At 42.3% G+C, this 26,859-nt stretch overlaps 1 protein-coding gene across 4 annotated transcripts in view; it reads right to left on the bottom strand.

The window, feature by feature from the left end:
- celsr2 (cadherin, EGF LAG seven-pass G-type receptor 2) overlaps positions 1-26,859 on the bottom strand; it is a 68,656-nt gene that overhangs the window by 22,153 nt on the left and 19,644 nt on the right. For all 4 annotated transcript variants that reach the window (XM_026167916.2, XM_080301858.1, XM_080301859.1 and 1 more), the window contains exons 2-5: positions 20,776-21,477; positions 12,333-12,555; positions 5,462-5,577; positions 5,277-5,365 (exon numbers count right to left, since the gene is read on the bottom strand). In XM_026167916.2, coding sequence (XP_026023701.2) covers positions 5,277-5,365; positions 5,462-5,577; positions 12,333-12,555; positions 20,776-21,477 — 1,130 coding nt within the window. The remainder of the gene's footprint in view (positions 1-5,276; positions 5,366-5,461; positions 5,578-12,332; positions 12,556-20,775; positions 21,478-26,859) is intronic.

Raw genomic sequence — 26,859 nt, 5'->3', positions numbered from 1 at the left:
GATCCAAGTTAATCGCTAACGACTCTTCAGAAGCTCAAAACATACAGAAAAGATGGTTTATAGAAAAGGTGGTAAAACAATAGTGGGCAGGAGAGGGCTTACTGCTATAATGCTATATCATGCAGAAAAGATTAAACATGAGGTTTTTCTATGAGTTAGCAGTAGACTCTGCACTGAACTCATGCAATCTACGTTGACTCATAAACATCAGGACTTTTGCAAAGAAGTCAAAGTATTCAAAAACACAAAGATCATAGAAATGCTTTTACAGTAGTGGTTTGTTTTTCAGAACCGTATTCCACTTTGAATAAAAAGGGTGAAAAAATACGTATGGGTACATGAAAACAGCAGTGCACCATCAGTGTCTGATTTGTTAAACAAACCAGTAACTGAAAAACACTTCAATGCTGTTTTTGCTACAAAAGAACTCATAGCAGTACACCAGAGCGCCCCCAGGGGTACCCGCACCTCAATCTGAGACACAAAAATTCCCAGATTATCCCTTTAAGCCTTTCTGCTTCCAGCTGCGGAAGATCCACCGGAGGGACTGAGCACACTCAAGTTTATTAAAGAAATCTAAAGTGCTGCTGTCTTTTTGAACATGAAGGCTTCTTCAGGAGGTTTTGAGAGTGAGTCAGAAACAACTTCTTTATAGTAGATTATCTTTCTTAAATTATTATTAGACCTATTTGTATTATTAGGGAACATTTGTAATATATTGTATTATTTAATCTTGGTGCTGTAGCTGTGGAGATGAAATAGTCCAAAGCTTTGTGCAATAGAAAAATATCTTTTCTGATTCTGAAAGAAAAGCATAAACCTGCACATACATCAAAAAAGAACACTTGAATATACGGTAATTTAAAATGCAGGGTACCTAACTGCATGAACAGATCTGCAGACCTCACAGGGGCTCAAACTGAGGCGATAAATGGTGAGAACTGTCAGAAAGGATGCTTAGGCCATTATGTCTGGCCCTGACAGCACACAGCTCATTCAGATTCATCATGGGTGCACTAATTATTTTGCTGGAACGACCGTCGCCACAAATGCCCATCTATCCTCCAGACTGACTCGCTTGAAACCTACAGAGTCAAATATGAAGATGAATCCATTTTGTGCATGTCCTGAAAGTGTTATTTCCAGCAAAGCCCAGAAAAGCACAACGGGCCCTGTTATTGAGCACCTTTCCCACAGGAAGTCACAATACGCTCAGCGGTGAATGGAAAAAGGAGAGTCTGATGGTGGCTTTTGCTTTGCAGTTTTTCCTCCTTGAGACCAATTTGTTACAAATTTGTTGATGATGAAACAAGCAAACATGTTGTCTGAATTGCCAAAGGTGAAATCACCCGACATGCTCTTTTCCACGGTTTTCCCTTCGCTGTGAAAGCTCTGAAACAGGCAGCGCTCCAGCTTGGACGCTCCTTTCACTGACCTCTGCTGTCATCAGTCACGGCTATTGACTCTCCAATAATGACTGTCTGTCAGCGCGTCTTTCTGCCGCACAAAACACGTCCCGTCAGAGCTGATCGGAGTGCACATATTTGCTCTGCGCCGCTTAAAACGCTGCTCTCACCAGCCGCTACAGGGGATTATGGGAATATGAGTTCCCTGTCATAGAGGGTGACAGGGGTGGCGCAGGAGGAGCCTGGCAGCGAGCAACACAAATATGGGATCTAAGATTGACTAGTAAAACCATAGCAACAAGAGGGGTTGGCCCTGAAGCGCGGCGTCCTCGTTCAAAGCCCGAGTCAATACTTCACTTTGCCTTTCTTTACACTCCTTTCGCTCCTCTCCTGCTCTGCCTTTCTGTCCTCGCCGGGCAAGAGAGAGAGGGGCACCTTCCCCGGGGCAGCATCATTCACTGCCCATGGTCCCAAAGGAAGCAGAGGCAAACACAAAGGCAGCGGTCATTGCCATTCTCCACAGTCCCCCGCCGTCCTGAAAGCCACATTTCAATCTAAAAATGCCCCCCCCCCCTTCCTCCCTCACTCACCCTGCCCCACCCCCCCGTGGACAGGGACGGGTCAGAGAGGGCCACCGTGGGATACCTCCTGAGGGAGGAGCCATGTTTCTACCTCAGCGACTCACAGGATGTGGAATATGAGAGGATTAGTTCAGCTAGAGCCTGAGCTGAATCCTGCACACTTCTGGGATATTCAGCCCCTGAAAATATGAGGCTTTCAGTGCAATGAATATTCCCAGCTGCCAAACAGAGAAGTCTGACTGCTCTGCGTTAGTTTGATATTATGTGGCTTACATTCATTGTTATAAACAAGGTGGGAAAATGAGAACAACACCTCAAAGAGGTGCACCACAAACTACAGCCTTGAAATCATCATAGAGTTGTTGAATGAACACACTGAATGAAGTTCTCCTTAACGAAGTGGCCACTGTGCCGAACACATACAGCTCAATGAGTTCAATGTTCATTATTTGTTTAAGTTGTTTTAACTACTTCCCTTTAAGACCACCCTCCCTGTAAGCCAGCTTTCTTCTGATTGGCTGCCCCTCATAAACATAAAGTTCAAACAGCAGCAGGTGGGTGGGGCTTCCACATCCACAGCCAGAGCCATGTGCTTAAAGCATGATTTAGACTTCTGTGGGAAAGCTACACTGTAGTAGTGACAATCTAACCAGAAACCCTTTTAACCCTATCCCATAACCTTCCACGCCACTCAGGTGTTGCGGACCGCGCCGACTCTACACATAGCAAAATTTCTCTACATCCACGTCAGGTTACGCGAAAGGATCGGGTGTAGGGTTAAAAGAGATTCCAGTTAAGTCATAGCTTATGATATCTATTTCACTCAGAAGTATAAATAAGGCGTCAGTTGGCTGTATTGGGAATTTCTACCCTTACTGACATCATACAGAGCCAAGAGTAGAAAAAACAGTCTGAGGCAGCGCATTTAGAGCCCCCTGAGCTTTTGAATCTCATGGACTGCTTTGATACATTGACCTCATCACTGAAAAGCATTATTGTAGCAGTGTATGTAATTTAAATTCAAACTTAATTTCATACTCCAGTCTACATCCCAACAATTCATCTCTAGCTACCTGGAGGTGCATTTAAAATCAGGAGAGCATTTTTTTCTCATACATATCAAATATCTACAGTCTCCATTTGTAGCTGTTAGAAACATGCTGCTGTTCACGCAAAAATCCACACGATGCTACCCGAACCAGATAACAGATTTCAAAGGTAAGAGAATTTTAAAAAAGAATCAGAGCTGTTGGCAGTTTTTGTTATCGATTTGATTAATGAGAAAAAAATGTTGGTAGGCGAAGAATCAACAAGTTTCCATCCAAAAGTTAACAAGATGTGCGCCCCCCCCCCCCCCCCCCCCTTTTATCAGTACAACTGGCTAAAATCTAACATGGCCGTGTTATTATACGCATTGAATAGAAGATATGCACTGCGGGGGTGTTGCCTGGCAACATCTTTATGATGCAAAGTGACTTCCTCAATAGACTAAAATGTGACATCCTGCGTTGTTGGTCCTGGGTGGGAAAGTACTGACACAACAGCTCCATAAGTTCCTCCACTGATTGAGTTGTTGTGAGATTCTTACAGAGAAATGTACCAGTCAGACATATTAGGCCCAATCTGAGCATGTGTGGAAAAAACACGGGCCTCCCCACTCATTCATTCACTGCCCCTCCTCTCTCGTCTGTCTCTCTCCCTCCATCAGTGTCTGCTTGGCATGCTGGCTCTCTTCCAGATCATCAGCCTGTCAGCAACGACTCTTTAGTCTGACGGCGTGGCAGAACAGCCAACTTACACAGCTCACAGCTTCCTGTCTGCAAACCGGTTTACATCCACTACAGTCAGCCCTCTATGAACGCCCTGAAGGGCGCTGAGGAAGAGCGTCAGCTGCCAGTTATCGCTGCTGCCAGCAATGCTGGAGCACTGCAGTCTGTCAACTGCAGAGTATCAGGATTTCTCTCCAGATGTCATCACTAACTCAGCCTGGCTGGATTTAACCACCTGGTATATACTTTCCTATCCCCGAGCTCCTTCCAGTTTTCCTTAATGGTTTTATGAATGTTTACTTCATCTTGTTCTTATCTTTACAAGATCATGAGCTTGTTTCTGCCTAAACATAAGTGTAAGAGAAAAGAAGATCAAACACAAGAAAGCACCGATTTCCACCTTTTCCTGTTTCAGTGACTGATTTAGGTTTTTGCACTCGAGTGCCAACTGAACAAAGCCAAGACACCTTTTACAAAGGGGGCATCAAATAGAAAGTCTAGTTACAATGCTTAATGATGTTTTTGTATTCTGAAAAGCAGTTTTTGAATATACACTGCAGCACTGTACTTTTCTAAACATGGGGGGTATATTTGTCTGACTCAGTCAGAACATATGCTAAATGTTCCTTAACCTTGAAGATGAATTATACACACATCACATGACCACATAAGATAACCAGGCAACAATCTCATGCTGTGGTCTACATATGATAAAGGACGTCAGATGATGTCCTGACCTGAACCTCTCAGCATTGTCTGGAGCTGAAGTGTGAAAACGGCTGAGCTGGGTTTCGATGCACAGCATAAATTTAGAGTGACCGACCCCAACGGGTCACTGCTTTTCATGTTTAACCGAAGCCATTTCAAATATTTAATGTCTAAAGTAAATAATTTTACACAAGAAAAATCCGAGTCAAAAAGAAAGGGCTTAACTATTTTGGCACATTTTAAACAAAACAAATGTGTTAATTCGTTTGTCCTGATCCTGGCAAGTAAGCACTTTTGGACATAGACAAGCACAGTTGGGCAGTGAGCCTCTGCAGGGTTGGTGTGGATGATTAGGGGGAAAAAATCATGAGTGAAACTAAGTTGAATGAGCGATTTGAGTGGAAAAAAAATGGAATAGTGCATTTTCTCTATGGTTTTGTGACGTTCCTCCTGCTATCTGCATGAAAGTACCGGCCTACTCTTAATGATTAACTGACATGTGAGCTAGTGCAGCTAACTCGGGCCTTCCAGGCTATAAAAGCTGGCTATCTCTTCCTTTCCACCTGCCATCAATCCTCTTTTATATTTGAATTTTGTTAGTTTACTTGCAATAAATTATATTTATTTAAGTGACAGCTTGCTAACGTGTTTACCTTTCTTTCAAGAAAATTCCCCTCAGATCCATTAGTTTGGTTACTGATTAAACAAAACTGTGAGAAGTGAGTGTAAACTTCTGAAACAAGGTTATGCCCGGGAAAGTGTGAGGACCACTGCTTTGAACCATAGACGCAAAATTAAGAGTTCACACAAACCTTGTTGTAGTAGTGAACTTCCACCGTGTGCCACTGGCCGTCGCTGATACCTCCGAGGATGTAGGGGGAAACTGTAGTCTTGGTTTCACCTGGAGAACAACGAGGTGAATGACTACACAGATTCAAGGATAATGAGAATTAAAAAGGTATTTTCTGAACACCACCCTGATGAAGAACTTCTCTACCTGCGGAAAAGGTGAGCTGTATCTGCTCGTTGATAATTTCCATTGCGATGAAGTCATGCTTTTCATTGAAGCGGCCGTTATAAAGTAACAAACCATTGGGCTCTTTGGTGGCAAACCTGAAAAAAGAGAAAACACGGTATAATCCGGTTTCAATCTCCTGTCTCTTTTACTCAACCCCAAAATTCAAGTTAGAAATCTGTTGCTTTGCATTTAGCAAAATTTGCCTACACAGCTTAAACTTAACTGTTTGTTACTTTACAACAATGATTGTGGTTATTGTATTAAATTATATTTTCATCTCATACACCTGCAGACATTTGGGTTCAAAAAGGAGTTCATGTTAAACTCAATGATGGCAAGGTGCTAAGGTCCTGCAAAGAAAGGGCTGCAAAACAAGCTCAAATCAATCATCACCCTTCCACCACCGTGCTTCAGAGTTGGTATGAGGTGTTTATGCTCATCCTTTTCAGGGCTCCTGTAGTTTATTCAGACACAGCTTTGGAAACTTAAACTGTGCTGTCAAGTTATTTCAGAGAAAAGAGGTTTTTTCCTGGTAGCCCTTCTAAACAAATCATACCTGTTCATTTGTTTTTTTTGTACCTGTACTATCAGGAACTTTGATATTTAACATCAAACTGGGGTTTGCAGAGTCTGAAATGTATCTCTTGGTTTCTTATTTGCAGTTTCTTCACAGTCTGACTTTGAGGTGAATTTGTTGGGGCATACACTATCATTAAGAATGATGGACTTCTTATTATTTAAAAATGGTCTTGTAACATGTGGCGGAGGTGTGGTCTCTGGCTTAGCTGCAGGGGAGGGGTGGCACACTGAGCTCAAGGGGCGGTGCCAGGCAGGTGAGTGACACTGACAAGGTCTCTACTCCTTTTAGTAACGCTGGAGTGAAGAGGACGGGAGGTCTCTCCTTCAGAAGATTAATGGGAACCAACAATTGCTTCTCTAAGATTATTACCAATGTCCCTTCCTCCTCGGCATTGTGCTAACACATCCCAGACCTCTATAAAGATGCCTGTTTACAGAAGTCTTTACACTTGCTGATGATCAATTAATCATGTGCATTTGATTCACAGCACCTGGCTCCAACTTATGCTTGTAATTCATATGGAAATAGTAAAAGCGTGCTTAGTTTTGTACAGTCCTTTTCCCCATGACTGTAAGTGTATATGCACATTAATGTGTTATGGAAATAAAGTCCAAAAAATGTGTCTCCAACCAAAAATTACTGTATTTTTTAAAGTATTGTGGTCATCAGGAATTTTGTTTGCATGGAATTTGCTTTTATGTTACAGCCTTCAAACATAAGGATACCAAACAACACGACGTCTAACAGAAAAAGCCAACGCAGGGTGCCGTGATTGTATTTGCTGATAAAAGAGAAAAGAAGGAGGGCAGGGGTCTGGTTTGACCCATTTAAAAAGATTCATACTACCCCGTCTGAATCACCTTGCTTTCTTTCACTAAGGAGGGAAACAGCCAGTAACGCAGCGTGATGTGCAGCTTGCTGGCACGAAGATGAGCTCAAGAATTGTTTACATTTTTTTTACAACTATCATTAAACAGATAATATGGTTAATCGTGTGCATAAGGCCAAGACAAAACAAAAGGAGAGGAAAAAGTACTATTTGAAGCACAGACAGTCAAGGAATCAGCGTGCCACGAATAGAAGCAGAGCCACATTAAATGACACACTGCAACACTGAGACAGAAAACTAGGGCAATGTCAAAGCAGCAGATTGGGGGGAAAACACTACTGCAACTAAGGAAGATGCACACCGTACGACAACTCAGAGTAATGACAACAGCAGCTTTCTCATAAAAGGAGTCAATGCTGTAGTATAGACAGCTGCCACTATATCCACAGCCTGGTTGTTCAGATTTAAATTTGCGTCTTGATGGTGCATCGAGAGAGGAGAGAGAGAGAGGGATAGTCCTCGCATATTAATGCACCTGTCAAAACATATGGACACACAGTTTACAGCCCAGGTGCAAAGAGCTGACGACGCTTTGTCTATGTGTGATCAAAGTGTGTGGTTTAAAAATAACATGCCTTTACCTGTCAGCTGCAGTCTGTGGTCGTAAATCTGATCCTGTGGAAATGGGTCACTGAGATATTTAAAAGTGTGCCATGACAAACTAGATCCGGTGCTAACTACCACATTCATTCATTATCCACCCCACAGGGGAACCAACAATGGGCAAATCTGCCAGCTGAGAAGAATGTGTGACTTTCTGGCATCTGAATTTTCAGGTTGTTTTACTCGATTGATATCCGGCTTAAATTTTCCTCGAAAGAGCTAATTAAATATTTCTTTGAGAAAGGTCACGCTCAGACTTTGAAAATTGCTGTCCTCCACTACCAAAATGAAACTGTAGCCTCCCACTAAGCTATGTCTCTACAGCAAGGATGTCATTCATACATCCAAATATCCATACATGAACAGCTGCCCCCCCGCCAGTCTTCAGGGATTCAGGGGCTACTGTATATGATGCTGTTTGTGCCGTGTTCTCCAGCTGAAGAGCAGCCAGAGGGCATGGCACCACTGACCTGCTTACTGAGAGATAAGATAATCACGACCGCAGAGAAAAGAGGATGCCGATGCTCCGGCTGATAATGACGGTGGAGCGAGTACAGACATTGCCGTCACACTCCTTCTAAACATGCAGTGAAAAATAGAGAATGTCAAGGAGAGTTATTATCTCCGCTCTGGAGGCTCTTCAGCGGTCCTTCGTCTTTGACGTATCGATTTAAAAGGCTGCTCTACAATGCCCCCCTGAGCCCTCTGAACTATGAGGGTAATCAGCCAGAACTAAATACTGACTCCACGGGCATCACTGCGTGTCACATTAGGCACCCATCAGTAAAAATAACAACCAGACTCCCCTTATGTGGGGAACCATGTCACGCTATGATAACATGCTGTGATACAGAGGACGTGTGAAGTCAGGAGGAAAAGAAATGATCCCCTTATTGATGTTACAGCCTCGGGTTGGGTAAAATACTTTAGTCTTTTTGAGCTTTAGTTTAATCTTCCCACACGTACATACTGATTTAACGATTTAATAGTTTTATAACCTCAATGTTTTTCTTTCTTTTTTGTTTTACACTTGTTCACTAAACACCTTATCAACCAATCACATGGCAGCAACTGACTGCATTTAGCAATGTAGACGACCTGCTGAAGGTCAAACTGAGCATCAGAAGGATGAAGAAAGGGGATTTAAGAGACTTTGATGACTATGCTACATGGTTGTTGGTGCCAGATGGGCTGGTCTGAGTATTTCAGAAACTGTTGATCTGCTGGGATTTTCAGAAACACAACCATCTCTAGAGTTTGCAGAGAATGGTCTGAAAAGTAGAAAATATCCAGTGAGAGTCAGTTCTCTGGGTGAAAATGTCTTGTTGATGCCAGAGGTCAGAGAGGATTAGCCAAGCTGCGTCGAGCTGATAGGAGTAGTAACAGTAACTCAAATAACTACTCATTACAGGTCTGCAGAAGAGCATCTCAGAATGCACAACACGCTGAAGCTTGAAGTAGATGGGCTACAGCAGCAGAAGACCACACTGGGTGACAGCGCACACCATACAGACACAACAAAAACCGTTGTGGTGGTCAGACATACTGTGTCCTGGGAGGACAGACTATTTCTTATGAAACAGAAGAAAGCTGAGAACCAATATCTGCTTAATGAGGTCCTTGCTGAAGTATTGCACATCTCATTTACCATCCAACTCAACAGCCGTGGTTTTCTGCTTTACTATGTCCTCAAGAAAGTTTGCATTTAAGCTTCAAAAACTAAAGAAAGCAGGTGGGCAGCTGAGACCAGTTGCTTGATGAGAACCCTTCTGCAGGGTCGGTGTTTCACCCCATAGCATCTACCACAACCTGTATGCCTCTCACAGGTGGGGTGTGGGGTGAGACACTTCTGAGACACCTGCTGAATCTGATCAAGGGTTCCCAGCAAAGTGAGCCCTGTAACCATCTAGCCACCAGACTACTACAAGGCCTTTACATCCCGTTGCTTCAGCAGTTTCTGCTTGGGCCAAAGGATGTCTGATGTTTCCTTAATCCTGTAAAAAACTTTTACATTATTTTTGCTCGCTTCTCCCTTCAGGGGTCACAACAGCAAATCATCTGCCTCCATCTCACTCTGTCAAATATCATTTACAATCCTTTTCAGCACTACTTTGACTTTAATGTGAATTAGTAAATGGGATAAACTGTGACCTCTATATTATTTTTCACTTACAGACAATATTAAAAAGATTAATATAAGATAGAAGTCCCCAAAAACCTTTAGCTTGAGTTTTTAAGCAATTTATTTAAATCTTATTCGCTCTGAGCCAATTACACTTTTCGTAATATTGTTGAAATCTCAGCCACCTAAAATTAGTCGTCACACTGAGTGAGTGAACAACAACACACCCTGAGCCATTTTTCATGACAGAAGCTCTGCAAGAAACCCAATCGGTGCAGGCTCAGGTAACACAGCCACTTGTTGACCTCACCTGCTTTAAGCTCTCAGTATTGGCACAGCAGCTGCTTCACAGCTTCTCTCACATGCACACGAAATACAGATGGCTTTGAAAACTGGTCTGAGCAGTTCTCCATCAAAAAAGATTGTCATCTGAACCTCACTTAAAGACATGGACCGGTCCAGAAAGCGCAAAGGGAGGATATTATTTCCACTAGCAGCCATTGTGAGCTGAGCACAATGTCAGGACATACTCCCCGTGAAACCATCCCACAGGTGATACTTGTTGTCACTTGTTGTGACATATATCAAACACAACGGACAGCTTTTATCATTGATTTAGTTTCATAACACGGAGGATTCATGCAAAGACATCAGGTCCTGCTGTCTTTGCATGTGTTCACTATCTGCTCTCCTCTAAAGCACCTCCCCCTTTCATGATCCTCCTTAAAATAATCAGAACACATTTAAAGATTCTGGTTTAATTTTGAATTCTGCTAAAGTTGCAAAAAAAATGCACCTATATGATAAAATACCTTTAAGGAGGATATGCCACAAGGAAGGAAAAATAATGCATTCACAGATACTACAGAGCATTTCTGAGGTAAAACTATAAGTGTTATTATCTACAGAAGGACTGTCATGATAGGAAATAAAAGCTGAAAAGATGCAGCAACTTAGAAGAAGAAAAACTTAACAGAGCTTCATGAAATATACATGAGAGGTTTGTAGCTTAGCTTTTTCTTTTTGTATAAAAAAAATAAAGTGAACCTTGGGCTCAAATCATTCCTATTTTTGCTAAATGCTAATTTTGGTTTGAGGTATCGCCTCTAGCTCTACGAGAAAGTGCCAGTGATAGCACTGACATTACTTACGCTGTTAAATTCAGGGAAAAGTTTAAAGGAACAAAAAGACGCTGCTTTTGAGTTCTAACTTTATGTTAGATGACAGAAAATGTGCATATTTGTTCCTGCGATTTGAATAGATATAGATGAAACAGATGAATAGATAATGCTACATTCATTAACAGATGGATATGGGTTGCTTTGTTCTTCTCACCAACAGCTCACCAGGCTCACTGATTTAGATTTATATCTTATTTGTGCAATAAAAATATTGTAGATACACACATCCCCTGTCTAATGCGTCATGGCTCAGTCACACTAGAGTAGATATTTTTCCTTGCAACAATAGAAAAATTGTGGGTTTCTTCGTGTTTGCAAGTAATTATTGCAACTAATAGTGTTGACCAATTGATTGCCCTGAGGTTGACGGTAGTTGCAAGTCAATTATATAGTTCGAGCAAGGGGAGGCAACCAGTCTACATACAATTACAATCAGTCTCTGACAAATATGAGAAGGTTTGCAAATAATTGCTGCCTTTTAAACCCAGACAGAGTTTGCATCTTTGTCTGGAAATAGTAACTGCTAGCTGAGGGGCAGTGCAGCATGATAAACTATGATGCGGACCATAAATTCAGAAGGTTTATCCTCAAAGTAAAAGCTGCGCTTCAGCACTGCAGCTAACATGTTTCAAAGAGTGCAAACCATTTCTGGTTTGTGCTGCACATTTTCACAGTTTCAGTACCGATTGAGGAGCCATCACTTTCATTCCAATTACAATAGCAACCAAAGCAATTAGAAGAAAGTTTTTGCCAAAAACAGACGGCAAAAACCATGACTACATGTAAATGACATTTTACATTTTCATTTAGAAATGTTGACTCTTCTAAGAATTCAAGGACTTCTTTCCAACAACAGGGAGAGATAACCAGGAACTGTGAATAAAAAAACACATTTAAAAGGGTGGTTAAATCTAAGTAATGCCGCCACACATTTTCTAGTCTCTCCCAGTCTTTGTCCTGGTGAGGGAGACTGTGCTAAAATAGGACAGCTGCTGACTCACAGCTCACAGTGACCGGTGACACTGACTGTAATAAGATCAGACTAACTCTTGGCAGTTGGATTAGCATCCCCATGTTATGCAGGGCTCCTCTCCAAAACCATAGCTTCTTCAGGTCACCTTCCTTCTAACATTTACTTGTCATGCTGCGCGCCTGTGCAGAGCACACGGGCCAAACAGAAAGTATGTTTGAGCAGTGATTGTGTATTCACAGCACAGATACTATACTCTAAAGTTAAAGTGGCTCTACAGGAGATGGCTGTTGTTCAGTGAGCCCATTACTGCTATTAAACACCATTATGGTTACATAAATGTGAGGTGGCAGAGCACACTTCTGCGGGGGTGAGGGTTGGTGAGTGAGCATGCAGACACAGGGTGTGGGAGTCGATGAAGAGTGAATCACAGAGCTATGGTGCAGAACAGGTGGCGCAGGTGAGTTGCAGCTGGTTGCAGGGAGAAGGAGGGGGAGGAGCTTACGTGAGCGAGAGGGTGAAGTGAAAACGCTGGCGGAGGCCCTTAAAGGTCAGGAAGGAGTGCGGGGGAAAGTTTCGTGTGGTCATCTCACAGTAGGGCTTCTCGTAGCCTCCTGGTAGACACTCGCACTTAAAGCCGCCGACCAGCAGGTTCACACAGGTGCCTCCGTTCTTGCAGACCCCCGGCGCACAGCGGCCTGAGCGGGACGACAGCTCGCAGCGTTCTCCTGGAGGTGGATAGAAGAAAGGAAGGGGAGCGAAATGAGAATTCATATCACTTGTGACAAGACAGGTATACCATCTGGGACGTCGCAGTGCTAGATGCTATTTTCTGTCACTGCAACTCTCCTATATGTGCCGTTACACAAGAGTAACACCTCATATCAGCTCATAAATACCTCTTAGACAGAAACAGAGACGATGAAAAATAAATTAGAAACACTGTTTACAGAGTGTATCAGAGGAAATCATGCACACTGGCTTCTCTTTGATAGTGCCTGCAGTTTCAGGCTGTCTCTTTCCTCTGTATCACACCCAGCATGACTCCCTCTGCTCCCTCTGGGAATAAGGCTGCAGTTTGTGCTGAATTATATTCAGCAGAATGACACGATGGCTGAAAAGCAGCGAGCTGGAAGTGCATTCAGACTCTGAAGCTTTCAAACGATATGATTGCACTTTCTGCTGCAGACTGAGGTGGCTCCCGATGATTACTCCCTGCTTTTTCCACACCTTTCAGACACTTGACGAGTTCATCACTTGAAATCAAAAAAGGGCTTGTCTCCTACCTTTCCTCTAAAAAAAAATATCATTTTTAGAACTCCATCGAGAATTAGCTATTTTGATCCATTGGGGTTCGGTAAAGTTTCATAGTGGGTTGGGCAAACTACCGGGCTGGAAACAAGACGTTTACTAATCAATAAACAGATAAACAGAAAATAAGCGAACAGCAATGTTGGTAATCAAATAAATCAGTATTATTCCAAAGCAAAAATATAAGAAGGTAAATATTTTTGTTGATGTTTTGTCTGCATAGAGCACTTTTTAGCACCTCCAAGTTAATCCGTTTTGTTAAATAGGGTTTCATTAGACATAAGAGGCATTTTGTGATCAACAAACTATCAGGAAAAACAGTTAAATGTGTAGAATAATGCTAAAAACTACACATGGACTGAGATCCTGTTTACGCATGTAGTCACCCATTCAGAGCCAGGAAAAACCCTGCAGTTCTTGGATTAACTGAGAGTTCAATCAGTGATGATAGAATTGTTAGTTGCAGTCCCAGATCCACAGAGATGAACTGTGAGATGTTAGAGGTCACATGAGGCCAGTAAAGGAAGACTCTGATCAATGTGAAGCGAAGGACCAGGGTAGCCGTGGGACAGCGACACACGGTGTACTGTGACTCCATGAATGAGTCTTCATCCTTCTCTGCAGCGCTGTCCGTCTCACATGTGCCATTTGTCTCGGTCTTGGGGACGGGAGGCTGCAGCGGTTGCTGAGGCGAGACTGCTCGCTCTCCCATGGGCGAACAGGAATTTGTGTCAAAGCCACTAAGCCAGCAGTGTGGAAGACTTCCGCTGCGTGCAACACTACTGTAACACTGGCACACACACACAGCTCACATCTTCATCCAACAGCACTGATACACAGGCCTTTCATTTACTCCTTCACTATTAATCACTCCATTCACAGTCCACAGAAAGCACGCCTTTTTGTTTTATTGCCGTTGTTGGAAAACATCCATGCAGTCTCAATAAATTCAGGAACTGCCGGTCGAGACTTCCTGATATTGACTCTGAAGGTTTATTGATTAACAGAAAAGATTTTATAAACACAAAAGCAGAGGCACGTTCAGAATGCAGAGATTAATGCTGAGAAACAACATTTTTGGGCCCATTTGTAGCCGATATATACGCTTTCACAACACAGTTTCTCTCAGTCAGAAAACCATCGACATAGTATTCATTCCTTTATTCATAACTTCTTATTAATAATCGCTAATAAGACGTTTTCCTCAGATGAGAGGAATTTGGCCAGGAACAACCTGGGAACCACCCAGTCTGCCATGAACTGTAGACTGCTTTTTTAGCATCCCAGCTGGGGATCAGGGCCCACCGAAGGGTTGCAGAATAAAAATGCGATGGTTAATGGGGAGGTTAAAAGATAAACTGCTGCTTCAACTCTGAGTTGTGGGATAAAATGAATATTAAATGGAAAAATGAGTAAAATATCTCAAAACTGGACAACAGTGTATTTTGTCTCCATCGTGAACACTTTCTAAGTGCGCTCTTTCCTGAAGTGGCATAAAGTCAAAATCTGTCAGTGCTCTGTTCCAGATGGAGTGAAGCCTAACAGTGGCTCCAACCTGTCATCCTGCAGATATTAGCTGTCCTCTTCTTACTGATGCTTCCTGAGAGCAAACAGCCACTGATGGCCAGCCAGCTGTAAAATAAAACCTTCTTGTTACACTGCTGGCAACCTTGTTATTAATTCAGCAACTTGCTGTTTAGGCAATAGAGCACTTTTGTTTCTTTAAGCAGTTGCTGTGGACAAACACACTGAAGCTGAAGCTGAAGAAAAGTCCCAGTAACATCAAGGTTTTCTTTACTGTGGAAAAGCACATTAGTCAGAACATTTTGGTAGCAATTTGTAGAGATCATGCTCACTGATCTGAGGTAAAATGCTTCTCAGTGTTTGCCGGCTCCCTGCGGAGATGCCTGCACCACAGGTGCTGCAAATGGCAGCTTTGTGTTGCCAGGTGAGCGGCGCAGCAGGGCGGGGACGGGCTCACAATCCCAATTCCACACAATGTCCTGATCAATAATTCAGACACATCTCCTGTGCTCTGTTTACGCACCTCTATAAGTCCATCCAGTGCCCTCACTCTCTGTTTGCTGCCGGCATGAATCATTAAGCAGCAAATTGAACAGACACCTCAGAGATCGCGCTTTAATTTAGACAGGAGGAACCACTGAGCTCCTTCATTTTCTACTTCTTGTGAGTACATCTAAATATATACATTACACAGTCTTTATATATTATTAGCAAGCCCTGTAGATACGCTTTTCTGCTAATAACCATAATTAAACTTTATAGCTAAAAATAAGGCCGACGTCACTTTTGGCACCATCAAACTGTAAAAATGAACTAAAAGCTTCAAAGCAAATAACATCATGGAATATAAAATAGGATATTAACACCTCTGCCTACACAAATAGCAAAATGATTCATGTTTTTCTCTGATAATTTATCTGCAAAATGGGTTCATAGTATTTTTAGATAATCATAAATCCCACAGGATCGTCACACTGAGAGAGAAACAAAAAAAACTAAATGTACCCCTGAAAATCAAAACATGACAAAATAACCTAATAATTATTTGGCTATCTCAGTAAACAACACCTACTCCTTATGGCTCACACTCTCAGCACATAAAAACAACATTCAGCTGCACTTTATCTGAGGCCAATTAGCAATAAAAAATGCATGTTTTGCCTATCGCTTTGTTGTGTTTGATGTAGCAGGGTGAGTATGACGGCATGGATGCTGCAAATACATTAAAAAAAACATATCTGGTCGTAGTGCAGCTCTGCACCACCCGTCTGTGCAAACCGTTCCTAGAGGGGACGTTTCCTCAGAGATCTTAGAGCTGGGTGTTTCTGAGCTGCTAGGTAACAGAAGAGCATCAGCGCTCCTCTTCAGTGAAACAGAGCGGGTGGGTGGATCCCTCCGGACGCACCGAAAAACGCAGAGTAACCGGGAGTAAAATCCACTATCACAGAACAAACAAGAATCCTGTCTGTAACAGAAAGGAGGTCAGGGCGAGCATATGCAAAGTGTTCAGCTAAAGCGAGCAACCACTCGGGAATAATGAGATAAAGTGATCGATAGCCCAACTGATACATGACCTCTGGCTGTATCTGTCATCTGGGTACACGAGCACGCACGCACACACGTGCACAAACGCAAACATACGTATAACACAGAGATCAGATCACTCAGCATCTCTCTCTCCGTTCATTTTCTATCATCTCAAAAATAATTTTAATTAATAAAAAATTAAGGCAAATACGAGGGAAAAATCAGGGACAAAGAATGAGGCAAATGTGACTTGTTCACTTAAATTAGATTTCCTCATCACTAGTCAAATCATCTGTTGCATGCATTAAGACCACACATGCTCTGTGAGTTTTTGATGTCCTGGATCTTTTTACATAAAACAAGTAATCCCTGAAATTGAAGTTGAGGTGTTTACAGGTGTTTCGTGCACCTCTCTACACCACTGACTGCTAAATAAAGACAAAGGGCACACAGTGAGGTAGACGCGAGGTAGTCAGTTCAGGGAATCCATATCGACTGATGCCCCAAGCTAAAGTCTTTAGAAAAAGTGAGGCTGTTGCATCTTGCACATGCTGTGATTAAAAAAACCCAAAACACACACACACACACACACACACACACACACACACACACACACACACACACACACACACACACACACACACACACACACACACACACACACACCGATGTGTCTGGTAACATTTTTATTCATGCTATCTCTCAGAGGAAAATTGTAGTGGCTTGCAGTGTGTCTGGCAGGAGTTCATGGTGATTTGTAAATGTGAGTGTGAATATTTTTGTTGCAAACCATGTCTGCACTAAAAGCCCACAAATGTATTCTCAATGACTGTATGAATTAGCAAAGAGGGGAAAAAAATCTCATCATCACAGGGAGGTGGAGGTCAGTAGTTATCTGCTGAATGATCAACACAAACACATCCAGGATTCCTACGAGAAGTCACGTTCATGCAGCGAGCTCGAAAAGAGGAGCATCCTTCCTGCCGTGTGTTTTAAGACGACCATGTGTGAGAGCAAAAGCAGGACAACAGTCTTGTTGTTCGTCATCTACAGAATGAATCGGAGGAGCCAAATCATTTACTCCGTGTTTCTGAAAAACAGCTACGATGATGGCTGTTATACATTTTTGTTTCTTTTTCTTTTTTCATTTTCTGTCCTGCTACCATCTGGTGACGCCTACAGTCCAACAGTTGCCCAGCACGCACACACACGCACCATTAACACATAAACCTTGCACAGATTGTCCGTCCACCTTTCTTTACACAAAATCACAGCTATACAGCACTTAGCCACCCACCTGAACGAGACAGAGCGAGCACACGCACACACACACACACACACACACACACACACACACACACACACACACACACACACGCACACACACACACACACTGAGCCCCATCGAAGTGTAGAGAGCGATGAACTGAGGAACGGCAGCAGGAGTTGTACATCAGAGGAGAATACGTCATGTATAACCGTGTATAAATGACCTTGGGTGATCAAACCGATTAAGTGAGACATCTTAAACTGTAAACCGCTGCATCATATTCAGGTAATGCTCTGCATCGGGGTCTAAACCTCATCAAGTGATGCAAATGAATCTAGCTAACTGTGGACAAAAATACGCCCACTTCACCCACTCGCACATTCACTCCCTCTCTGCTGATTCACGTTAAAAGCACCTGCGGTACAGCTCCAACACCCACAACTGTGCAAGAATATGTAAGTGCCACTCAACCTGGACTCGGAGCCACCCAGCCCACACACTCAAATGCCGACACTATTTGAGTCTTTGTGAGCAGCTCTAGGTGAAAAAAAATCTTTCATTGCCTGATGAGGAACAAAGGAAGCAACGCTATTAATGAGAGCACAAAAACAACAGCGGGGTTTTCAGCAATTCTTCAGTTCAGCTCTTTCTTTTTTTAAACTAGAGGCCTTTTCAAGCAGATCTTAGTCAATGTAATCATCTTCGGATTATTCAGGAAGTGAAGTGCTCCTTCACCAGGTTTGCATTCTTGATTTCACAGCTGCTACACATCTGCGCATAAACTAATCAGCTCCAAAACAACTGTCTCTTATTTAAGTATCATCCCTTCAGTAAGTAAAGAATAAATATGTAATGTGCACTCTTTATTTTACACCCTTTTATGGAATATGTATGAGATATGTCAACACTTAATAAAAGATTTATAGTCGTTTTAAGCTGTTGTAAGGGCATTTTCTGCTTCAGCATGCAAAATAGAGAATAAAAAAAAAATAAAAAAATGCCTTCATAATATTTTGTATTGCTGGGTTTTTAATAATGCTATTTATTAACTGCATGCCTTACATCACACAGATTTATTGAATGTATTTATGAATAAATCAAAACTTAAGGTGTTGTAGATGCATAAACACCATGAAAGGAACATATTTAGCCTTTTGGTAGGTGGTTGCTAGGCAACATAATAAAGCTATAATATCTGATATAGAGAAAAACTTTCAGAGGCCTAAGATGCAGTTGTGTGCTAAGTTTAATTAGCAGGCAAACTAACAAAAACATATAATCTAAAAAAGAAGCTAGTTAGCATAAGCAGGTGACATTCTCCATCTTTTATATACAGTCTATATCTTACACTTACACATAGCTTCTGACTGTGAATATTAATTATTGACATATAAAGTGCACATATATAGATATGTATATATTATTCTGTGTTATAAACAAGCTAAGATGAAAAGAGGGTGTTAAAATGCTCCTCTGTAATCATAAATATACGATCATGGGGGCTTCAAAGACAAGATGAAACTTTAAATCACATTAAAAAGTCAGTATTTGACCCACTTAACCTCTCAACAAAAAGACAGGGTAACTAGCCTAATATTCAAACTGTATTAATTAGCATATTTTAACTCTCACTCTCTTTAAACTCCTTTTCAACTTCCCCCTTTTCCCCTTAACTATAAACCAAATGAGCGGACCCTCTTTAACCCTTTGAAGACGTGAATAATTTTTAGAGCAATGAATGAATTACAATTCCTGCAACTGCTTCACCATTCTGCTGCCAACAGTGATAAATTAATCCTTCATTATCACTGGAAATGGAAGCTTCTGTCCTCTCCGTCTCGACATTGTGTGCGCTCTGTGATGCTTTTTTGTTCAGCCGTGGTGTATTTCACAGCTAGGGGACACGCTCCATCTGTAGCCATGTATATTTAATAATTTCCTCCCCTTGTTCCACTCAGGGCTCTGGTGGTCTTGTTGGGTTTTTTTTTTTGAAAAACACAATAAACAACTTTTTTTTAATGTCCCCAGTCTCAGAAAAAAACATGAGAGAGCAAACAGAGCTGTTTTATCATCACTTTTCCTGTTCCTCGGATCTTAGTTTTGAGACCCCGTCCACTGCTGAGCCCATAAGTGTAGGTGTGAATGTCTATAACTATACAGTTTATTCAGTGGCTGTGACACAAATACACAAACAGAGAAGGAGAAAAAGTATTCTGATATTTATGGATCTTGTTCCGGTAAGTGAGTCAGAGGTCACACAGATGTGTAGCAGTTAATCAGCTCATGTTTTTACGCTTACTTCTGCTGTGACTTACTGCATGAGGATAAATCAAATAAGTCATCACTCAGCTTGTGTCTGCCGAGCGGGTTATTAGTGAAGTGGACGGTCTGTGGGTATAAAGAGCTGAAAAGGGGAGTGAAAGGGACAGATGTAGACATTAAAGCCCCCGTGGGAGTTTGTGAAGAGACAAGCAGACATGTGAACAGCTTGGCAGAAACTGGTCTGCTTCACTTTCTAGTGGGACCAAACACTTGAAGACAGGTGCTTTTCAGCAGGAATTCATGGAGCTTGAAAGTGACAGTTTGCTAAAACCTCATTTCTGCACACAGCAGAATGGTGCAAAACCTGGCAACTGAAGTTTAGAGGAGGGTTTTTAATACAATATTTTAGGTTTTAACTTTTTATTTCACTTCGAGGTTGCTGGGCGCTGACATAGAGCGAGAGGTGGGGTACACCCTGGACAGGCCGCCAGTCTATCCCAGGGCAAACACCGTCCACAATTATACTCGTATAAATCTTTATGTGATATAAAAATGCCATAACACAACTTTGTACAGCAGCACGATGCTTTTACCTTCCCTAGTGAGCCAACAAGAATGCCTGTTGACGATTTAGTACCTCAAAACAGACCTACTTCAACAACCTCCAACAAAGCACAGTACTTTGCAAACTATGCCAGAAAATCGTTGCAACTAAAGGTGAAACCAACAAACTGTTTTCCCCACTTTTGTTAAATTCAAACACTGTCAAATTGTATAGTGCCTTTCAAGAAACCCAAGGACGCATTACACAAGAGTAGCAAAGAAAAAAAAAAGAGTGGTGGTCTTTGTCTCTCTGTGTTAGCCTTGTGGTGGATCAGGCCCATGAGTTAGATACTAGTTAAGAAAACACCACATGTGGAAGAAGGCAAAGAGGCCGAAAGCTGACAGCTTTTCTTTTCATATGTCTATTAACATGAACGCAACATAACTGGGTCAATTATTGAATTAAGTTGTGTCTAAGAGTGTGCTTATTGTGTTCAGTGAAGTGTCTCACCTGTGTAGTCCTCAAAGCACTCGCAGGTATAGCCTCCCTCTCTGCTGCGGCACACGCCATGAGGTCCACACGGTTTAGAGTAGCACAGGTCGATCTCAGTCTCGCAGTAGTCCCCCGTGAAGCCGGTGGGACAGCGGCAGCGCAGCCCAGCGATGGGGTGGATGGGTCTGAACAGGATGGTATCGGATGCAACAAAGGGCGCCAGGCTGTCAAACTTCAGCACCGACACACACTTCATGTAGTTCTCACACGGCTCGCGCAGGCAGATGTTGTCATCAAAGGGAAGAACCTCCTGGGAGGAAATCTGAGCGAGAAGGCTGCGGTTCAAATACAATCTCTCTTGGAGCTCCTCCGAGCCAAAAAACTCCCCAGGCTCAGCCCCTCTCCCCGGCCCGTCGCCTCCGTGACCGAGCCCACCGGGACGCTGGTGTCCCTCCCCAAACACGGGCACAGCCACCGACAAGCTGACGTTGAGGATGCGAGCGCTGACGTCCGTGTCATCTTGGATGTTGAAGATCACAACGTCTTCAGGGGCAGCGGACAGGACCCGGGCCACGCCGTCCAAGAACTGAGACAGCAGCAGGGACAGGAAATGTTCCTGGGAGGTGTTGGCCAATCGCAACGTGATGCTGTTGGACAGCATTTCATCTGTGATGATGGTGACTTGGAGAATGCACTGAGCTGAGACTGAGTGGACACCATCTGAGAAACAGAGGAGAAAAAGAAAAACGTTTAAAAAATGGCAGTTTTGGAACTTCTCTTAGCAGAAACCAAGTACCGACCTCCAGGACTGAAAAAACGAATGAGTCTCCATAGACTTCAGTTTTAAAATGACAAACTTAAAGGTATCAAAAATCACATTTACAGCCTGGTATACAAACAGGTTTGGCCTCTTAGAGTAGAGATGAACTTTCCATAACTAACATACTTCACCTGTATTTGGGCCTGAAGTTATGCATTATAAAGACTGCTGTGTGACGGGTGGCTGCCAACTTGATCACTACCTGCTATTCTGATCTTGATCTTCTGAATTTGACCCCTGGAGCATACTCGTGGTGATTTCCTGGAAAATATTATGTCTTACCATGCAGTTAACTGAGCTAACAACCCACCCAAGAAGTCTGGGCTCCATTTGTTTTCCCAGTGAGTGAAATACGTGCATTATTTTTGTTTAAATGTAAGCTGCACTAACAATCAGATATCTGTGTCTGCAGGATGCATACGTACAGCCTACGGATGCAGCTTACTAATGAACACAGCACTCCACCTTCTCGTCCAAATATGGTTGTTTGCTGCTCTAAAGAAAACATGTCGACGGCCAAAACGCCGTACTCAGTGCTTCAAAACGGTAGCCAATAGTAGAGCGATGGGGACGATTGCGAAGTGCTGGTGTGTGGGTTGGATGAAGAAGGCTGAATGTACTCCAGGTTTTATGTCACGTTGTCACGAAAAATCTTTAAAAGATGAAAAACAACGAGGCATTAGTCGATCTGCGGCTCTCAGCTTACCGGCCTTCCCAATCACACAAATGTCAAAGCACGCGTCACTAAAAAATCCACTTTGATTTAGGAAGTAATACACTTCGAAGAAGCTAGATGCAGTCGGTTACTCAGAGGAAAGTAAACGCTGTATTTGTTCGGGGACTATTTTCAGACATGAGTTAACAGTTGGTGCTGCAGCATTTGAAAAAAGCAGGCATGTATACATAGGAGTGACTCAGACGTGTCAGTGTTCACAGTCATATAGGAATGTAGAGCAATGTTGCAGCTCATTAATGTGTTTTAAATAATAAATAATATTAGTATTAAGCAATCCTTGACTTTGATCTGACACACACACACACACACACACACACACACACACATACATTTGATTTGGGGAAGTTGAGGAAAAATATGCCACGCCATCATAATGTAATTGAAATAACAGGATGTTTTTATCCTCCAAAGTATATTATAATAATCTAAACTTGAGTCTCGCCAACACACGGAGCAGCTGTAACAGCAGGACAGATGACGGTGCATGGAGGTGAATGGTGGTGGCTTTACACAGCTGTTCCACACAATGTAGCAGCATCTTTCCTAATGCTCAGGACGGTGATATAAAGCAAAGACAGTAGCCACAATAATGTACAAATTGGTGTTTTGATAAATATTATAATAATAACACCTTTTTACTTGTTCTTGGCTCAGACGGGAGTTTTTCTTGTTTTGTGCCAGAGTAGATAAGAAATGAATGCCAGCCTAAGAGAGAACAAGTGTATGTTTTCTTTCAATACATTCCAACTTTCTAATCAGCAATTTCACGCCTGTATTCACAGCTCACTCTTTGCTTTCTTTGTCCGGAAGCAGAGATGCTACTTCATTATACATGCCACGCTGAAAGCCTCGAGTCTCAAATTCACCACTTTCAGCAATTCTCAGCTCAGCGGATCTCTTGTTTTTAAAACCAGATCCTGGTAGCATTTAATTATCAGTACACTTCAAATGTTCAGCTCTGAATCCAGTGTTGTTTTACTCCTGCTGTTGTACATGATGTCTTGACTGCATGAATTTGTGTGTTAGGTCTTTACTAAAGAGTCCACTTTCTAATGTAGACATTATGTTGCATCATATCAGGCCAACATTTGCACTGACTTATGACTTTGCTGAGCTGATATTTTTGGGTTATTTTCCCCCCACTGTGAGCCCATTTACAATAAAGTAAAAATGCTCATCAGCAAGTATGAGCTGGAAGTTGAACAGTACGAGTCGGAGCACTGCTCACTGAGGAGTAAAATTATAATGAAAACAGCCTTGATGTGAGTAAGGAGCACACAGGGAAGTCCAGTGCGTGGCTAACAAGCACAAAACCTTTTTTTTTTTTGGTCTGTTACAGCTTCAATGTTGCTCTAAATCCAGTTGATAGAAACAGTCTAACACAAATGTACTTCCTAACCTGGATCATTTGGCTTTCTGCCCAGTAACAAAGGGCCAAAGCCAGCATACAGTTACACAACAAACAGTTTGCACTGCATTGTTGAAAACCTAATTCCTTTCTGCTAAATGTTCTCCTAACATTTAGGACCAGTTTAAATGTACATGGCACATCTCTTGCTTTATCGTCATCATAAATATAAATTGCCAAAACACTTTGACAATGTTCAAACACTTTGAGCTGTACAAACATTCTCTTTTTCCCTTTTTATGCCAACAAATTATTTAAAAATGCTCAAAAATCAACAGCAGCAGTGAAAGAAGCATGTACAATCATTTCTATTCTAAGCATTTATAGCAAAATGTCAGAATAAGGCTGATGCAAAAGTTCATGTGTCTTAATTAATCCTAAGTGGCTTTTGCTGAAATGCCACTACTGCAGCCACCGTAATCGCAGAATAACACCATAATCTGTATTTGATTATTTTGAACCAGTCTATTTAAAGACTGAAACATTCTTATTTTCCAAGAGGAAGCTTACATCAATCCGCCTTTAAAAAGCTACACAGGCTTACTTTGAGGTCACGGCGAGAGACCACTATCATTTTGTCTATCTAGCCGGCCCGCGGGTTTCTGTAGCCTCGAGAGCAAACACAAAGCGGGTTTAATCAAATCAAATGTGTCACTAAAACAAGCCTCGGCCTCTCCCTCCAAAACAATCAATGGGACGCTTTGTTTGGGGTGTCTGGACGCCGGCCAGAGAGCAGAACCTGTGAGCAGGACTCACACAAACAGCACTGCTCAAAGTTACCAGATCCCTGTTTTGGCACCAGACAAGTTTAAACACAAAGTGCCAAGGGGAGGGGGGGAGGGGGAGGAGAAGAAGAGGAGGGTGGGATGGGGACGAGTGGAGAGGGGGGCTCATAGAGGAAGTGAGACAGAGAAGCATGTTTGACACGGCTTTAATCCTTCAGTTTTCACTCAAGCGCTTCCAGCACTGTAATAATACAGGGCCTTAGCAGAGGAAGTGCAGGGAATAAATCAAAGACCAAAAACAAGGAGGGTCGCTCCTAATTCACACTCTACTGTAAACACACACACACACACACACACACACACACACACACACACACACACACACACACACACACACACACACACACACACACACACACACACACACACACACCTGTGTACACAAGGAAATGTTTGCAGATAAGAGTCTAGAAGGTGACAAAGAGAAGACAAAGGCAGATGATGCTCTATCTTCTTTTAGAAAAAAACTAATTTGAAGCAGAAGCTACAAAGTTACAGTTTTCATTATGTAATTATGTAAATATGAGGTTTCACAGGATAATCGACCTGTTATTTCAGTGTATTCAGGGCTTAAACCAGTGATTTTAGTGACAGTCTGCTACGATTTGTCTCTGAAATTACTTTCTGATAGCTTATCTGATAACATCTTGATTATTTTCCAAGTGAAACATACAGTACATTAGAAACATATTTCCACAGACTAAATTGAAATATTTAATTTTCCATTTTTTGCCCACCGTGGAAAATATAAAGACTTTATGATTATATGGACGAATTTAGGTATGTGATTCTTCATCTGCTTACTACTAAAGAAATACCCTGTTTGGGCTTTGTTTCTTGCATGCTGCCGCAGCAGAGCGTTTTACTACTACTAAATAAAGTAGTAGTAAAACTTTAACGTAACGCAGTGCTTTTTGCAAACTGTAGACACACTTTCTATTAGAAAACTAAATTAGAAAACAACAACCCATTTCATCTATTCAAGTCGTATATTAACTGATACTCTGCAGCAACAGTAGCCAGAACAACACAGCTCTCAGTGAACCGGGGCTCTTAAAGGTTAGACCATGTATGAGGAGAGACATCGCCTTAATTATGTCCTCTGCCAATTCACATTCTTGGATGGGGGACTCGGGCAGCGCTCCAGAGGTAGACGCAGCGCTGGGAAACTGAGCGCGAGGAGAATCTCCACTGAAAGGAACCAGACCATCCTTCAAAGAGGTCATTCTCCATGGAAGGATACTTCGCTGAAGGAACGGAGGGCAAGCGAAGCATTTTGGGCCAGAAAAGGAGGAAAAGAGAGATGCTTAGTTGGTAACAAGACAAGTTGCCAGCTCTGAAGTGTGACACTGCTTTCAGCCCACAACTCCAACCCCTCTGGGCCTCTGGGTGCCAGGAATGCTCTCAGCTAGGAAGTGGCGCCAGGGAAAAGATTAAACACACACTGTGGCTGCAGCACTGCCAAGGCTATGTACAGCATTGTGTGTGTGTGTGTGTGTGTGTGTGTGTGTGGGTGGTGGCGAGCTATACGTCAATACAAGCAGAGGCGAGATGGTTAGTTTAGTCATTAGTCAACAGCAAGACTTTTTGCATTTATAATTTAATACGTGCACAGATTTTGACGCATTTATTGCTTTTAAGTTAAGAGTGAGACGAGCACAGGCACTGTCTGATAAAAGCTGAATCGTCTGTATTGTAAACACAGCACTCTGAAGGTCATGACTCACCTTTTCTAACGTAAAATCCAGCATGTCATCAGAGCCAAATACATTTCCAGTAATAAAGAGACTAATGTAAACAGGTTGTCTCATTATGATTTACAGAGAGGTCTCTCAGAGATGCAGACGGGCCTCCTTTGACTGTAGGTTGAGGCCTCCAAGCCAAGAACATAAATTATCAGCCAGGATGTTGCACAGGAGAAATGCTCAGCTTTGCATTTCTGAAATATCAACAAAGCCTGGCTTTAATGGTAAGGAAAATCAAATAATTCATTGGCATGAATTATATGGACACAAAGAATCTTTACAATGAAGTGCTTGATATAAGGAAATATATACTCAAACCAGACTATATGGATTTCTTTTTAAAGCTTTCTCTGGGTCTTAGTGGCTAAGACTGAGAGAAAGGTCAGGACAAAGAGCAAGAGAGAGAACAAATCACTGAGACTGGTCTAATTAGACCACAAAGTTGCCATCAAATCTCCCAGCTGAATCCCAGAAAATGTCAACAAAGTCATGGTGGATAAAGATCAGAAAGACTGTGTGACCAAGTTACTGAGAGGACAGAGACATCACCCAGCACTGTGACACTAACCCAGGCCCTCTGAGTCCCCCTGAACTGTGAAGTGACAGTT

The sequence above is a fragment of the Astatotilapia calliptera genome, chromosome 5 (genome assembly GCF_964374335.1).
Source record: "Astatotilapia calliptera chromosome 5, fAstCal68.1, whole genome shotgun sequence".
Taxonomy (NCBI): Eukaryota; Metazoa; Chordata; class Actinopteri; order Cichliformes; family Cichlidae; genus Astatotilapia; species Astatotilapia calliptera.
The sequence above is the reverse complement of the archived record's forward strand: the minus strand, read 5'-3'. Positions and strand labels throughout refer to the sequence as shown.